At 38.4% G+C, this 16,366-nt stretch overlaps 1 protein-coding gene across 12 annotated transcripts in view; it reads left to right on the forward strand.

The window, feature by feature from the left end:
• Positions 1–14,751, forward strand: part of GTDC1 (glycosyltransferase like domain containing 1) — a 463,274-nt gene extending 448,523 nt beyond the window's left edge. For 10 of the 12 annotated variants that reach the window (XM_068545171.1, XM_068545174.1, XM_068545170.1 and 7 more), the window contains 2 exons: positions 10,916–11,004; positions 14,341–14,751. In XM_068545171.1, the coding sequence (XP_068401272.1) occupies positions 10,916–11,004; positions 14,341–14,602 (351 nt within the window). In that variant the 3' untranslated portion in view covers positions 14,603–14,751. Of the gene's footprint in view, positions 1–1,510; positions 1,610–4,300; positions 4,832–10,915; positions 11,005–14,340 lie in introns of those variants that run through there. The other 2 variants (XR_011074149.1, XM_068545180.1) reach the window with 2 other exon arrangements.
• Positions 14,752–16,366: the final 1,615 nt, after the last annotated feature.

Here is a 16,366-nt window from a genome sequence, read left to right on the forward strand (position 1 = left end):
TGAATGGTGGGTGCAAAGTAAAGGCAAACATGAAATTATCACGAGGTCTATGGTCTTGACAAGACAAACTCAAAATTTAAGCTCGACAAATGACAAATAAATGGCAGGTGTACATGTTTAGATAGAATAAATACAGATTAAGAGTCCTTTGAATGTCATTAATTTCATTTTGTCAATGTTAATTGTTAGATACATTTTGAGGGAAGAAGAATTACAGTCTTTTTTTTACCTTAGGTATGGAATATTTTCCCTCTTGGTGTTTCTCTGTTATCCATTAATTTGCCATTGTCACCCAGTTATACTATTATTTCAATTTTCCCCAATAATACATAATTTGAGAAGTTACTGGTTTGACATGGTACATACTGATTTGACCTGAGACTTAACACACTTTCCCAAGGTGGTTAACACCCCCCAGATTCAACTGTTTGTTGACAGTGTATGTATCAGTGGAGTGTTGTGAGCCTTTTCCTGAGAAATTCCTCTCCCACCGTGTCTCCTGGCCTTCCCCTTTCCAGTTTTCCCCAGTGTCCTCTATTCCTGTTATCAACTGAGGAAACACCTGCTGTGGTAGGCAGCCTCCTAAGGTGGCCCCCAATGATCCCTGACTCCTAGTATTCACTAACTTGTGCAGTCACCTCTCCTTGAACCTAGTGACTTGCTTTTAATGAATAGAATGTGGACAAAGTTATTGGATGTCTCTTTCATGATTAGGTTATAAAAGACCATGACTTCTGTCTTGCTAGCAGGGTCTCTCTCTGGCTGGCTCTGAGGAACCAAGTTTCCATGTTGGAGAGCCCCATGTGGCCAGGAAACGAGAGCAGCCTCTGGCCAACGGCCAGCGAGGCACTGAGACTCTCATTCCAATAGACTAGGAAGAACTGAATCACAACTACTAATGTGAGCTTGGAAGCAGATCCTGCCTCAGCTAATGTGACTGTGGTACCAGCTGACTTCTAGATAATAGCCTCCTGAGAGGCCCTGAAGCAGGGGACCCTGCTAGGCTGTGCCTAGGTTCTAAACCCACAGAAACTGTGAGATACTAAATGTGTGTGGTTTTAAGTCACTAAATTTGGGGTTTGTTTGTTGTATAGCAATAGACAACACAACTACCGTGTCTTAGTGAACATACTCGGTAGCTCACTGCAGCTAAGTTTTGTGGTGAGTAGTAAAATAGTGCAGTGGGGCTACAACTCTTCACACTGATGCCTTCAAAACATAGACTTCATACTCATTGGCAAGCTATGCAGAAGAGCTGACCCAGTCCGCAAAGAAACACGTGAAGTCTCTAAGACCGTCCTGCAAATACCTTACCATTATTCATGGGCAAGAAATATTGACTAGTGTTTACTCTTTGGGATGGCGTTGTAAGCTTTGAAGTATAAAGGTGCTATTTCTTTTTCCAAGGCAAGGTTCGGCACATACACTTACTGGGACTAGAGAAATATAAAATGGTTTTTATTCATGTCGTGAGTGCTGTATTCTTAGACACATCTCTCTGGTTTCACAGATTTTTTCACACCACCACATCATGTCAGCAGCTTCTTGAGTTCTAGACTTCGTGGTAGAATTGCTAACAATCCCGTTAGAGACTTCAAAAAACTTAGAGGTAGGTGGTCTTATTACCAGTAGCTGACATGATCTGAAGACTTGTTCCTGCAACAGGGTTATATAATTTGTGAATTATGTTATCATTTACTCAATTATCCACATTAATAGAGGGGAACCATGATGAAACTATTTAGTCAATAATCAAACACATTTTATTTTGAGATTTCATCGATTTATACGTACATATTAGATCTCTCCTAGGTATGTTCAACCTAATATTAAGATCTTCTTGTTTCTTTGATTCGTACCTAGTGCTGGTACAAAGAGAAGACAACCCAGCTGAGTAGGAGAGGGGAGTTAATTTGGTACTGAACATGTTTCATGGGTGGGACATGTGTGATTTATCAAGAATTGATTTATTTAAAAGGTCCCTAAGTAGTCTAGGATTTAAAACAACAATGGAAAAACAATAACAACCACCAATGAGGCTTCTTTCCTTATTAGGTTAACAAGGATTTCTAAATGAGTTACATCCAGGCAAGGCGATAGAGAAAATGGCTTATACACGGTTGGTGGGAGTATAAATTGGCATGACCTTTTTTTCTAGAATAATTTAACAACATGCTTTAACATTTTAAGTCCATTTCACGTCTAGGAATTTATGCCAAGAAAATAAATCTGAACTTGCAAAGATGTTAAAAGATGTTTATTGAAGCACTGTTTATAAGAATAAAAATTGACTGCAATCTAAATATCTGTCAATAGAATTAAATACACGATGAAATATACAAAATAGAGGCTACCATAGCCAGTTCAAGGGGAACACTTGTGTCATGGAAAGGCATCAGAAATATACTGTTAAATTTTTAGAGCTAGTCAGTGAACAAAAGGGTATATATACTATGGTTCCAATTTATTTTTTTTTGAAGTCAACCTTGTACATGCATGGATTAACACCTGAGAGATATATACGTACACCAAATCATAACAACTGGTTTTCTCTAATAGAGGAATTATAGTGAGATATTTGAATATTTTCCAGTGAGCATGTATTATTTATCAGTCAGAAAAGATAGCTATTTTCACTTTGAAAAAATTCTAGACATTAATTTTTGCTTTTTCTGTTTTGGGCGCTGAAAAAAAAATCAACCCATAATCATCTGTTTCTTCTTTCCTCCAGGTGCTCATCTAGTTTTCATTCATTAGCTCAGCTAACATTTATTTATTTATTTATTTATTTTTTATTTTTTTAATAAATTTATTTATTTATTTATTTATTTTTGGCTGCGTTGGGTCTTCGTTGCTGCATGCGTGCTTTCTCTAGTTGCGGCGAGCGGGGGCCACTCTTCATTGCGGTGCGTGGGCTTCTCATTGCGGTGGCTTCTCTGTTGCAGAGCACGGGCTCTAGATGCGCAGGCCTCAGCAGCTGTGGCACGTGGGCTCAGTAGCTGTGGCTTGCAGGCTCTAGAGCGCAGGCTTAGTAGTTGTGGCTCACGGGCTTAGTTGCTCCGCGGCATGTGGGATCTTCCCAGACCAGGGCTCGAACCCGTGTCCCCTGCATTGGCAGGCGGATTCTTACCCACTGCGCCACCAGGGAAGCCCCAGCTAACATTTATTAAGCACCTATCATGTGTCCTGTGATAGTCACTGAATTAACAATAATAAACAAGAGTCTCTGACTCTAATGAAAAAGACACGTGAAATTTCACATGAAATAAAGGTGTAAATGCTCCGTTAGAGCAGATGTAAGATAAGGTGGGGTGGAGGAGGGAGCGATCAATTTAAAATTATGGAACAATTCATGAATTTGTGCGTCATCTCTGCGGGTATTTCTTCCACTACAAAAGTATAAATGTCTTGAGACTGATTCTATAACATACACTTTTAAAATAATCTCTTTAGTGTCCAGAATCTTGATGATGGTGTGCCCAGTGTTCAAAGAATACCTTTATGTTCAAGTTATTCATTTGCTAGAGTAGTGGGTTTTGAATTTTTTTGGAATTCAAGACTAGAGTTCCAATACAAGAATATGCAGTGGCACGTTGGAATGGATTTAAAAATTTAAAGCACTCCACAAGTAAGCAATAACTTCAAGCATAGCAAGGTCTTAGGGTGTCTTTGAAAGTATCCAGAGCATCAAGATAAGCTAGTTAGTTCACATAGTGCCCCTGAGCATGGAGCCAGTGTTCGAGCAGAATGTTTATATCCTAACAACACCTCAGAGATGAACTGTATTTGTTTGAACACATATGTAATCCATACAGAATATATATGTAAATACACTCACATAAGCATATTTGGGAATCAGAGATTTAGTAACCATGCCCTCCTTTCATTACTGATCTGAAGTTTTTTATTGATCACAAAGGGCTAATTGTTCGGTAGAGCGCCTACCTGAGTGAACCTTCCATCAGGACCGACACGAATAGGAGCTCGTTAAACAGCTTAAAACAGACCAAAATCTGACTGCACACCTGGGAAAGGTGGGCTTCTGGCTCAGCTGTTTCAGTGGAGACTCTGTAAGAATGCAGAACCCTCAAAAACGTATTGTCTGCTTGCTTTCAGTAGAGCTTGTCAGTTCAGTTGAGATCTTTGTTCATATTTTTTTAAGGGACTTCAGGTAGCTGGGGGGAAAACTCACTGAGGTGGTTCATTCAAGGAGGACTTGCCCCAAAGATTTTTATACTTTACCCACAGAGATTGACTTAATCTGCCACTTTCCTTTCTTTATTTTCCTATCATTAATCAGATGACACACAGATAGAAGAACAGACGACGAAGAGAAGTAAAAGAAGACATGAGTGAAGAAGTGAAGAAAAAAAGTGAATATGGTAGAAGGATCAGTTTCTCCATCTATCACTATGAGAATTTTAGGATATTCATGGTCAATAGTGACCACACTTGAAAAAGAGTTCTTTGGGATGAATCCCACCGTGTGCGACTTAGGTGTTAAAAACAAGACAACAGGCCCCAAATGAGATCACTTATGCTAAGCCCCACATCACCAAACTGAGACTTAATTACAGTTTTGGCTCTCCCAGAAATGGAATCTTAAACCAGTCAATCAGGAATCTCCAGATTAGCTAATAATAACTAATAATCTCCAGATTATCAGTTACATAATCTGCCTGGTAGATCCCTGCCATCCCCTAAAGGAAAGTAACCTTGCAATAACCAACACACTTTCTGGCCTAGTATAACTTCTTTATTCCTACTCCCTTTTGTCTACAAAAGTCTTTCATTTTGTACAGATCCTCAGAGGTCCTTTCTATCTGCTAAATTGAATGCTACTTAATTCGAATCAGTTTTTGCTCAAGTAGAATCTTAAAAATTTTAAGATGCCTCACTTTATTTTTTAACATAAGCTATAATTACATTCTGAAGTCTGAGAGACATTGCTCAGTTGATAAGTGTGTAGGCTTGAAATTGGGAGCTATAGGGCCTGGTCCAAGCCTTCTCTAAATGACTGTGCAGTGGAGAGCACACTATCTATCCTCCAAGTGTGCTTCAGTATCCCTATTTATTAAAAACCAAAAGGAAAACAATGCTTAACCTACCCATCTCACATGCCTGATGTGAAAATGTGAGAGACATCAAGTACATGAATATGTTTTGAAAGATTCCAAACAAATTGCAAAGTTCAGACATTAAAATCAAATAAAGGTTTTTTTAGGGTGGTGTTGACCAAGCAAAATATTTCCGTTAAAATATTAACTGATGAGTTCAGTTAGTAAAAGTGTGTGACTTGCCAAAAAATGGATTGGCATTAATTATAAAAATTACATTAGAATTAATGCATTCATTAATGACCTACTAATCAATATCAATTGAAGGTTTATTATTTTAAGGAGGATGGCCAATTAGCAGTTTGACACCATGAAAAAGAGATAACCAACTGACTGATGGGTCCCCATCAAGTTTAATTTTAATTTGTTTTGAAAGTATCTTCTTGAGGAATGAGTTTAAATGCACACCACTCTTTCTCCTTTCAGCAAATGAATATATAAGTTGTTTAAAAAGCATATCTGAACGACCAAGAATGAAGTCTGGCATATGTAAGAAGAAATGAGCACATCCTCTAAATGGGCTCGATGGTATGATCTAAGTTCTATTATATAGAACTTATATGGTCTAAATCTATAACTGGATTGCTCTTTAAATTAAGTGAATTTGTATGTCCGCTTTCCCTGAATGGAATCGGTTTTGATATACTCTTTGTTCATGCTGTTACGGCTTCAGTCTAAGGGTTCTTTGTATTAACTTTTTAAAGTTACATCACAAAGAGGTTTTAAGATTTCCCAACAGGCTTTTATTTAACCAAAGCTTTTGATCTCAAACCTGCTGGGGACTAGTGAAATCCTCACCAATTCTCCAGGAACTTCTCACTATTGGAATTTGAAAAGACCCACCTGAAGGACTGAACTCCCAGTATGGTTTCAGCCACCCTTCAGATCACGCTATTCAGGCAGCTGGCGAGGGGGTCTAGTGCACCCTTTGTGATCGGCTAAGCAGCCTAAGGTGTCCTTTGCATGAGTTGTACTCCCGAGGAAATAAAAACCAGGAGGACACAGACCTATATACCTTATTTCCTGCTATCTTCAGTTAAAGGCGGATTGCAGGGGGTCTGCTTAACATCCTTTGCTACCTAAATACCTTTTGGACATGGGAACTCAATAAAAGAACTTTCATTGCATCCATTACCCTACTGCGGTGCATAACAAATTAGATTTAAAAGGCTACTTTTTTCCCCCTTACAGCTATTTCCAACATTTTCTTTAAAATTTCAATTTAGTGTCTAGTGCCAGAATATTCTATAATATACTTTAAAACTCTATAATACCAATTGTGCCAACTGAACACTATTTCCAAAGAATTAGGCTTCTATTCTTATAGAAAAATTGTAGTTTAGAATTAAGATAAGGTAAAAAATAAAATAAAATAAAATGAAAATAAGTTAGAAAATTATGTTTAAAACAGGTTAAATATAAAACTATATAACGCAAATATTGTTCTTGGTTAACTCTTTTTAAAATATAAATGCATTAATTTTTTATTTGGCTCCAAATTCCCAATTTTTGAAAAAATTTTCATTTGAGGTTGAAAAATATCAATGCCACAGATTAACCTATTTTTAGAAAGGGTGAAATAAAATTCTCAATGATAATATTTAAATATTTTTATGTATTTTATCTTAAAACTCCATCGTGCAAAGGTTTTAGGGCATGTAAACAACACAGAACACAGAAGGCAAATACAACTTTGTAAAGAACACAATATTTGCAGCTGTGTATGAGAACAGATTTGCCTATGGACCACTTCTCTTGTGTAAATATTTATCTTTACCCTTCTATTAATGTGGTGTCAAGCCTCTTTATTATTCAAAAAAAAATTTTGGACTCTGTCTTGATAGAGATGGATATTACTGTCATTGCATCAGATGTTATGATCCCTGACAAAGCCTCAAATTAGCTATATGCCAAAGAACTAGAAAGAAATGTATAAGTATTTCCAGAAGCTGTAAAATATTTGCCATTCAGTGCTCACTGCTTGAGGGCATACTCTCTCACACCACACATGTACCATCTATTACCAGACATTAGAGGCACTTGCTATCAGTATGTTTTTTGTCCTCTTTGTGCTCTGGTGTAACTACAGAAAAGTAGTCTGGAACCATCTCAGTTCTGAATATGTGGTAGAGTGGTCAGGCTATGTTCAGTCTGGGTTTCAGAAACACTGTTACCACACCTGTAGAATATGACATAATTGTTCCATTTCTCGACTTATTAATTTTCATAAGCATTTGTTACACATCTGATTGGTAGATATTTATGAGTAGCTGCCTGATGGACTCTTATGTTCTGCAGTTAATAATAACTGATTATAGGAAGACAAGATGCTATGAATTCTTTCTCTGGACAAAGAGGGGCTCAAAGACGTGCAGAACTGTGAGAATCATGGGAATTCTGGAAAAAAAAGATTTCTGATTTTTATGGATAATACAAGTGTTACTTATGTTGTGTTACAGTAATCTCCTGCTTCTTTGTAAAAAAAAAAAAAACTATGCATTTTTATTGCATAGATAAGAGATTTAATAAAATATTTCTCATGATCCCAGATTTATTCTCATTCACTTTTATTCACAGTGTGAGTAGTTAGAATTTGGGGGATGATTACTCTGCAATATCTATCATTTAAAAGATGTGTATCACCTTTGATTAGAAAACTGTACTTCCAAAATACAGCCTTTAGAAATACTCACAACATTGTACTTTGAAGTCCACTAGTGTGTGATGTATGAGAATAAAAATTGTCATCACTCTAAATGTCCACCAACATGAGGTTGCTAAGAAGATATCACACACCCACGGTAGCAGCGCTGTCGTGGTTGCGTGCCTACCAGGGCCAAGCAGTAGCTCCTCATCCTGCGTGACAACCATTTCAGGGAGGTATTGTTCATATCACACCTTACAAGTTTAGAAAGTGGATTCAAGAGAAAATAAGCGACTTGTCAAAGTCAGAGCATTACTAATAGTGAAGCTAGGATTCAAACTCAACCAAGACATTTGGCTGCAAAGCCATGAACTTAACACACTAATATTTGTATATTTTATACAATACTCATATAACCCACTAATATGTGTGTATTCAAAGAATGAGATAGTTTTAGAGATCATGAAATGAAAAAAAGTCTAAGAAATATTAGATAGAGTTTGGTAAAAATTATGTCTGTATACATCAGAATATGGAGAGAAAAGTTTGAAGGACTATTCACCAGGCTGTTTATATTAAAATGTCTGTGGTTAGACTTTTATTTTCTACTTTATATATTTCTTTAATATTTAGGTATCTTATAAATGTGTGTAATGAAAACAATACAGTTCTTTAAAATATCAACATATAAGCAGGAGACTCAATAAAATTAATAAATTATTGTATCAACATATGCAGCATTATTTCAAGATCTCAAGTGCTGGCATTCAATTTGGCATTTTTTAAACAAAGCATAAATAAATTATATCACATAGAATTTTTCTACTACGGACATTAATTATTGCAGTCTGTTTTGGGGGAGGATGGTGTTCTACGGTAAAGAAAGCTACACCACCGAGACTTTTTTCCTTGTGTAAGCAAGTTCTGCAAGTGACTTGTCTTATAACTATTGAATAAAAGTCCTGTTTTATCGATAGAGTTATACATATTTTTATTCCGCATTCTTTATATTAGAACACAATTATTTATTCTTTTAAAGGAGGACTGTCACAATGTTTCTAATACATAAAAACGCTTCCTACTTTTGCATTTGTAAACTGCTTCCATGCGTGGACATTGCATCCAGGTTCCTAAGATCAGGGAAAAAAGATCTGTGCATTTTATTCTGAAGTTACAAGTGATACTTGATACACCACTGTGCTAAAGGCAGGATTGGGCTGGCTCTAGCTTTACGTCTTGCATTTCAGCATTGAAAAAAAAAATCAGTCATGGGTAATGCTTTCAAAAATGTTAATCCCAATTTTTGCTTATGGATATCACATGATTTTAAAAGGTAATAAAGAGTATTCTCAGTAGTCAAGGGTGAGTCAAGGAAAATGGCATCTATGGGAATAAGTCAGCCAGACAAAAACTTGACCCAACACCAAGCTCATTGTCAGAATCACAGCTGCCGCATCAACCAATGAGACCTGAAATGGAGGCAGCCAGGAAGTCAGGTGCCGAGGCTGGAAAGCCTGTTCCAGACCCATTGGCAGTTGGCCCTTCAGCTGCTGTACAGCCCCAGGAAGGGCCCAGCGGGCTGGATCTGGTTTTCGACCACAGGAGGAAAGTGAAGTGAAGTACAACCAATATTGTCAACAGCGAGACTGTCAAGTTAGTGCTGATAATATATTCATGGGGAGATGTATTGTTTTGCTCTTCGGGTTCAGTGGGGAAGGAGAGCCAAGGGAGAATGTACATAGCAACTCTGAAAGCATAATCTACCTCCTGCTCATAGAAACTGGTGATGGTGGCTCAGGCTTCCTTTTACCTCTCGATTCCTTCTAGTAGTGTGTCTTATTTACTAAGTAGGATCTTGAAAAATATGGACAGAAAATACCAGGTTTAAAAAGGAGGTGTGGTTAAAGGAACATGATACTCAGATTTTAAAAAGAAAATGGATTTTTGAGTTTGGCATTATTAACAGAGAGCTGTCATGTTCTTTTCCTTCAATAGAGAAAAGAAGTGACCCAAAACAGAAAATAAATGACCCGTGCTATGATTAGCAACTCACTGTGTTTGTTTAGTGTCAAGAATGCTGCTAGGATTTAATAAAAATTTACAATCATAGATCACCTCCCAAAACAAAAGCAAATAAACAAAGCACACATCTTTAAGGTAAGTCATCTTCTAACACCTTTGAAGCTAAGGATTGTCCTGCTTGCACAGAGCAGGCATTTCGTAAACGTTGAAAACTGAATATGACTTGCTGAACCTTGAGCTTGTCTTTGCAGTCTGTGCCCCTCCCGGATAGACACCCAGTTGTATGGCTTCCAAATTCATATTATTACATTCTCACTTTGGTGCTGAGACTTTATATAAAAACTTTATGAAAAGCTTTCTTAATGACAAACACATTTGTTTCGTCCACTGTAGTGAATAGCACCCGGTGTGGGACCCTGAACATAGTATGTTCTCAATAAACGCTTGTTAAATTTAATAAAAGTCACTAGGAATTGTGAGACATTATGGGAAGTTTGAAAGGCATTATATGTTCTTAAATTTAATGGGTGCTCCACAAACACAAATGAAATAGAAATATACTCACGTATACATAACTTAAAAACCCATCATAAACACATGCAAAAACAAGAGGCATTTGTAACGAGTGGCCAGAGCTTAACTTTTCAACATGGTTCTGATGGAGGAGATGGATAGAACTGATAACAGCTAACATTCATTAAACACTTATTATTGGCCAAGCAAAATGTTAATTGCTTTAGATGTATTGATTATCTTATTTAATTTTCACTGCAACCTTAATGTAGGTGATATTATTTTCATTTTACAGGTATGAAAACTGGGGCTTAAATTGTCAAAATAGTTGCCCCAGATTAGTAGGTGGGGGGGAGGGGCAAGCCAAGCTCTGCAGCCAGAAAATCTGGCTCATTGGCCCCATATAAAGACATATGCTATGATCTGAATGTTTGCTTTATGCTCTCCCCCCATCCCCCATCCCCTCCCCACCCCCTCGCCAAAGCATATGTTGAAATCCTAATGCCCCAAGTAATGGTGTAAGGAGGGAGGGCCTTTGGTTATAAAAGTGGAGCACTCATGAATGGAATTAGTGTCCACATAAGAGAGACCCCAGAGAGCTCCCTATCCCCTTCCACAGGTGAGGACTCAGCTGGAACCGGGAAACAAGCCTTCACCAGAACCTGCCCATGATGGCACCCCGATCTTGGACATCCAGCCTCCGGAACGGTGAGAAATAAATTTCTATTATTTATAAATTACCCCGTCTATGGTATTATGTTATAGCCTTCCAAACAGACTAAGACAACACATGACAACATGGAAGAATGGTAATCTTACAGTCATTAAGTCTCGGAGTTTTGGAGAATTGTTCAAGGATAACCACAACTGCACATTTAGGACTCAGTTGAGAACCGAAATATCATGAGTGTACCTCTAGAGATCCAGTTATCTTTTTGTTTCTTTAATAGCCAGTGTTGTATTGTGGAGTGTTGCCATCCTCATGACATTCTCTGGCCCTGATTGTACTTCTCTTGCTGCTTCTCACACACACAGTCTCACCCCAGCCTCATTTCTTCCTCAGACTTCTGACCAATCACAGCTTCCTTTGCTGTGTGGTCTCAGCTCACTGCCTTCTTCCTGAATGGAGGCCTGAATGGAGGCCTCTGAACCTCTCTCCTCACTGGCCTTCCCTAATGCCTCACATTCACATGCCTCTGAGACTGGCTTGCAGATCAGCTGGCATGTGGTCATGCCCGTGGTGAGGAGCTCTGTCTCCAAGCCACCTCAGAGACCCTGGCCCTGACAGGAGACAGGAGCCTTAAGGTACAGGGCTGATCTCATTTGATTGCCGTGGCCTGGTGTGATGGTTAATTGTATATGTCAGCTTGGCTAGGCGGGGGAACCAAGAGTTGGTCAAACATCAGGTTAGATGTTCCTGTGAAGATATTTTTTAGATGTGATGAATATTTAAATTAGTAGACTTTTAGTAAAGCAGATTACTCTCCATAATGTGGTTGGTTCTCATCCAATCAGCTGAAAGCCTTAAGAGAAAATACTGAGGTCCCCCTAGAAAGAAGGAATTTTACCTCCAGACTGCCTTCCGACTCAAGATGCAGCATTAATTCTTCCTGGGTCTCCAGCCTGCCACCTGCCCTGCAGATTTCAGACTTACCAGCCCCAACAATTAGTTGCTTTCCAAGTAACTATCGACAAGTGACTTGATTTCCTTAAAGCTCAGGGTCTGACTTGGCAGGATACTGTGATAATTAGATGTGATGAATTATATTGTGATAGTTAAATATTGTGAAATTCATTGATAATTAAGTGATCATTTTATGTACATAAATTGCCTGACATCTAGTAGATGCTGAATAAAAATAAGTTTCTCATCCCTTTCTCTAGCTAAAATTATACTAAGCCATTCTACTTGTTTTTTATTTCACTGGGAATGCTAGCTTTAGATATAAGGGAGTTTTTCTTATGATTGACTGATATTTCATGTGCCAACTCAAAGCCATCTCATGTTTATTTATTAAGGTATTCTTAGTCTTGCCACTCATTTCTTAGATCGCCTAGTTAGTTTCAATTCTAATTGTCTCTCATTATGTTGAACACAATGCATTTTCTTACCAGAGGTCACTATCTTTATGAGCCTTCAATCCTGCTCTGTTAGGGTTCTCCAGAGAAACTGAACCAAGAGAATGTGTGTATATACATAAAGAGAGAGATTTACTTTAATTGTGTTTATGATTTCTATTTACCCTGTTTCATTTTGTCATTTTTTTCCTATTCTTATTTAGATTAATTGCTTTTTCTTTTTTGTTGTTGCTGTTATTAAATGGGAGTTATATATTCTACTTCTTCAGTGGTGCTCACAAGTTTTTAACAAGCACACTTGACCTATTTGTTTTAATTTCCAAACACTACACTTTTCTACCATCAATATATTATTTTACTTCCCCTTTGTTTTTATCCCCTAAACTAAGTCACTGTATTTTACCTCAATATTTACTTAGACTTACACACATATTTACCAGTTTCTTTGAGCACCACCTTTTGTACCCCTCCTTTATTCTAAGTCAATGTTCTTTTTACAGACGTACATCCTTTGGTGGTTCTTTCAGTAAGAAATCTGAGAATAGTAAACTCTATCAGTTTTTATTTTTTAAAAAATCCTAACTCTTTTGATCACATCCTTAATCTTTAATTATAATTGATGTGGGTATAAAATTCTAAGTCGACAGTTGTTTTTTCCCATAGCACTTTGAAGATATTATTCCATTTCCTGCTGACTCTATTTTTATTGATGAAATCTCTGCTTTAGCCTAATTGCTGTTCTTTAGGTAATCTGAGTTTTCTTTCTAGTTGCCTTTAATATGCCTGTCTTTGTAACTTTATTATTATTTATATTAACTATGATGTGTCCAGGTATGGATTTATTTTCATTTATTTCATTCCTCTGTAACTCCTTCTAGATATATGTTTGACCATCTCATTCTTTCCTTCATGTCTTCTAGCATTAAAAAAAATTTCATTGGGTCTCCTTTTCTCTGTACTAATTGGAGATAATTTTCTTAGCTATGTTTTCTAGTTCAGGCATGAGCTCTTTAGCTACTGATTAGCCCATCCATTGAGGATTTTCATTTTAATGAATAAATTTCTCATTTCTGCATGCTTAATCTGTTTATTTTTCAAATTTGCCTTTCCTTTTTTCATTATGTTCTGTTCTTTTTATAGTTATTCCTTTTTTAAATCTTTTTTTTATCATTTTAAGCATCTTTATTTTGTATTGTCTTTCAGATTATTAGATTAAGGTATTAAGGGTACTAATCTTTATGTTTGTTTAGTCTCCTGACTCTCTCTTACGGAAAATTGTTTTCTTGTGTGGCTTGTCACTCCTGTATTGTGAGCTTTTCTTCAGCTGTAGGATTCTTGGGCACCCCAGGCAGTGTCAGCAGTCCCTAAACACAGGTTTGGGGTTTCCTTTTGTCAGGTTCATTTCCCTTTTTTGTACATTAGATTCTTGAGATTTTCAAATAACACAAATGCACACTCTACTCTTGCATAAGGCACATTTTTGGGAATTTAATATTTGCTGACTTTTTTTTCCTTCCTCTGTAACAAGCAGAAACAAACGTCCTTGTTGCTTACCTAAACCAGTATCTCCCACAGTTGCTGTGAGGTCAGTCATGAGTGACGAGGTCCTGCAGCTCCCATCTCCTCCCGACCCCTGAGCCCCAAGCCTGCCAGGGGGATGTTTGTGCTTGTGTTCACCTTCGTGTACCAGCCCTGTGTGTTCTGCTCTGCCACACCCAGGTCCGGGAGGGGAAGGACGGGCAGAGGATGAGACCCCCGACACCAGACCTGCCTGCAGGAGAGGACTTGTGTGGGTACAGCTTCCTCCGTGTGCCCCACTGTACCTGTGTCTCCGGCTCCCTCAGCTGCCCGATGATCTTCAGCCTCTGTCCCCGTTCTGTCCCTCACAGCAACTAGTGTCACGTTCTGCAAGCCCTAGGCTGCTTCTCATTCTGTAACCTCAGCTCTGTATCCTTCCGGTTGCAGGGAATGGGGCCTACTCATCCGAGCCTGGTCTCTGAGCCCCTGGACCAGCTGTCTCCCGTGGTGCCGGCCCACACATGACCACGCCTCGGCAAGCGCCCCCTGCCCCAGCAGCCTCAGGTGTGGTTCACGGGAAGGCCTGAGGAGGGCCCAGGTCTGTGCTCAGGACTCAGAAGCCTGCTGGTCAGCGGTCCCCAGCCTGGGACATGGCAGGAGGCTGGGCAAGCGAGCGCTGTGGACAGACCCTCGGGTTGCCCACCTGTAGAAGGATAGAGATTGGAGGTCCCCCTGTTTTACAGGTACCCGCAGACCTGGATGTTATGAAGTTGTACGTAGTGTGAACACTTTGTAATGTTGATTGATTGAATGTAGACAATTCATCTAAAAAAAAAAAAGTTTCCATGTTGTGAGAAACAAGAATCCCATTATTACTATTATTAATTTTATTAAAACAGTATTAATCAAGAGTGCTACCATTATTACCATTCTTGCCATGCCTATGCCATTTTAAGAACAAACATCCTCAACTAATTTGAGTTGCAACTTTTCCATATTGTTTTTGGATGACTGGTTTCCATATTTTAGATTATGCCTATAGCATAGAGACAGAAAGAAATAAGTTGTACAGATTTACATTAGACAGACACGATTTTGACTTCCTTTAGGCAAAATAGTATCAGAATTTTATCACTAGAGTTCTTGAATGTTAATTTATTTTTTTCTCCACTCCTTTGAGATCCCCATTTTAATTTTTAACAACTTCCTCCCTTCTCCACTTCTATTATAATGCAAAAAGGGGGAAGAGGTGAGAGGAAGATGGTAGAGAATCTCTGAGAAATAACAAAAGGAAAAAATAGTAAGTAATAAATTGGCAGAAGGGAAGGAAATAAAAACAAAATTAAAGGGAGTACATTTTCAAGAGTGGAGAAAATAATATGATGGTATCCCAAGGAACATGAGTAAAGAAGCTATGGGTCAAAGAAAAGAGAAAAGGAGTGAGGGGTGGGATGCTGGGATGGAGAAAGCATGAAGCATTGTGGGTGATGACGAGAGAAACAGAACAAGTACCATTTGTGCCTATTGTGTGCTGGAAGAACAGTAAGCACATTTCATCCACAGCTCGTAGGTAGAGTCAACAAACGTGTGAACCATGAATGATTATCTCATTTGATAAATCAAAGAAGTCAGAGAAATTAAATAGCTCATCCAAGATCTGAAGAGTTAGTAAAAACCTGAGTCAGAATTCATGCACAAATCTGTGTGTTTTCACCAAAAACTGGGGCAGGATTGGAAAGGTCACTCTCCACCCACTGTGTGGAACAGAGGACAGATGCCCCTGCTTCTTTCTTCTTTTCTTTGCCAGCTAATTACATGTCTGATTAGTGTAGGACAAAGGAAAATGTGCAGAAGAGAAGCCTGACAAGGTTGAAAAGGAAATGGCCCGGGAGAAAGGAAGATGATTCATTGATTAGCTCTTTGTCCTCCAGAAATGCAATAGGCCTCCTAGGAGGAGAGACTCAGTGTCTGGAGGGGCAGCTCTGGCCTTGAAGGAATTGTCACCCAGAGGTGACCGGGCACAGAAGTGCTGGCGCATTTTCAGACCTCCCTACCTCAGCAAGCCACAAAAAAAGTGCTATAAAATGTCTTTGATTCTTCCTCCTTTTCACTCATACTATTATATACCGGCCTGTCCGACATTGCCCTTTAAAACCAGGCCACCTTTGGAGCAGTGAATTAACCATGTGGTGTTTCTTGAGCATCTAATCCACGGAATAGGATCCCATGTCATACTTGTTTAAGACTCAATACAACTTAAATAGGGTTTGCTGCATTATTCACCCCAAGTAAAAACCCCAAGAAACCAAAACAGAATTATACAGCAATTTAAAAGAATACTGTTTTCCCACTGATGACGCCTAGTATCATGTCTCCAAGTTGCTGGTAATGGAATGAAAGTCACGTCAGATACACGGTGAGGTCAACTCACCTTATCATTAAAGTTCAAAAAATCAAAAGCCCTTTCCTTAAA

This window comes from Eschrichtius robustus, chromosome 5 (genome assembly GCF_028021215.1).
Source record: "Eschrichtius robustus isolate mEscRob2 chromosome 5, mEscRob2.pri, whole genome shotgun sequence".
NCBI lineage: Eukaryota > Metazoa > Chordata > Mammalia > Artiodactyla > Eschrichtiidae > Eschrichtius > Eschrichtius robustus.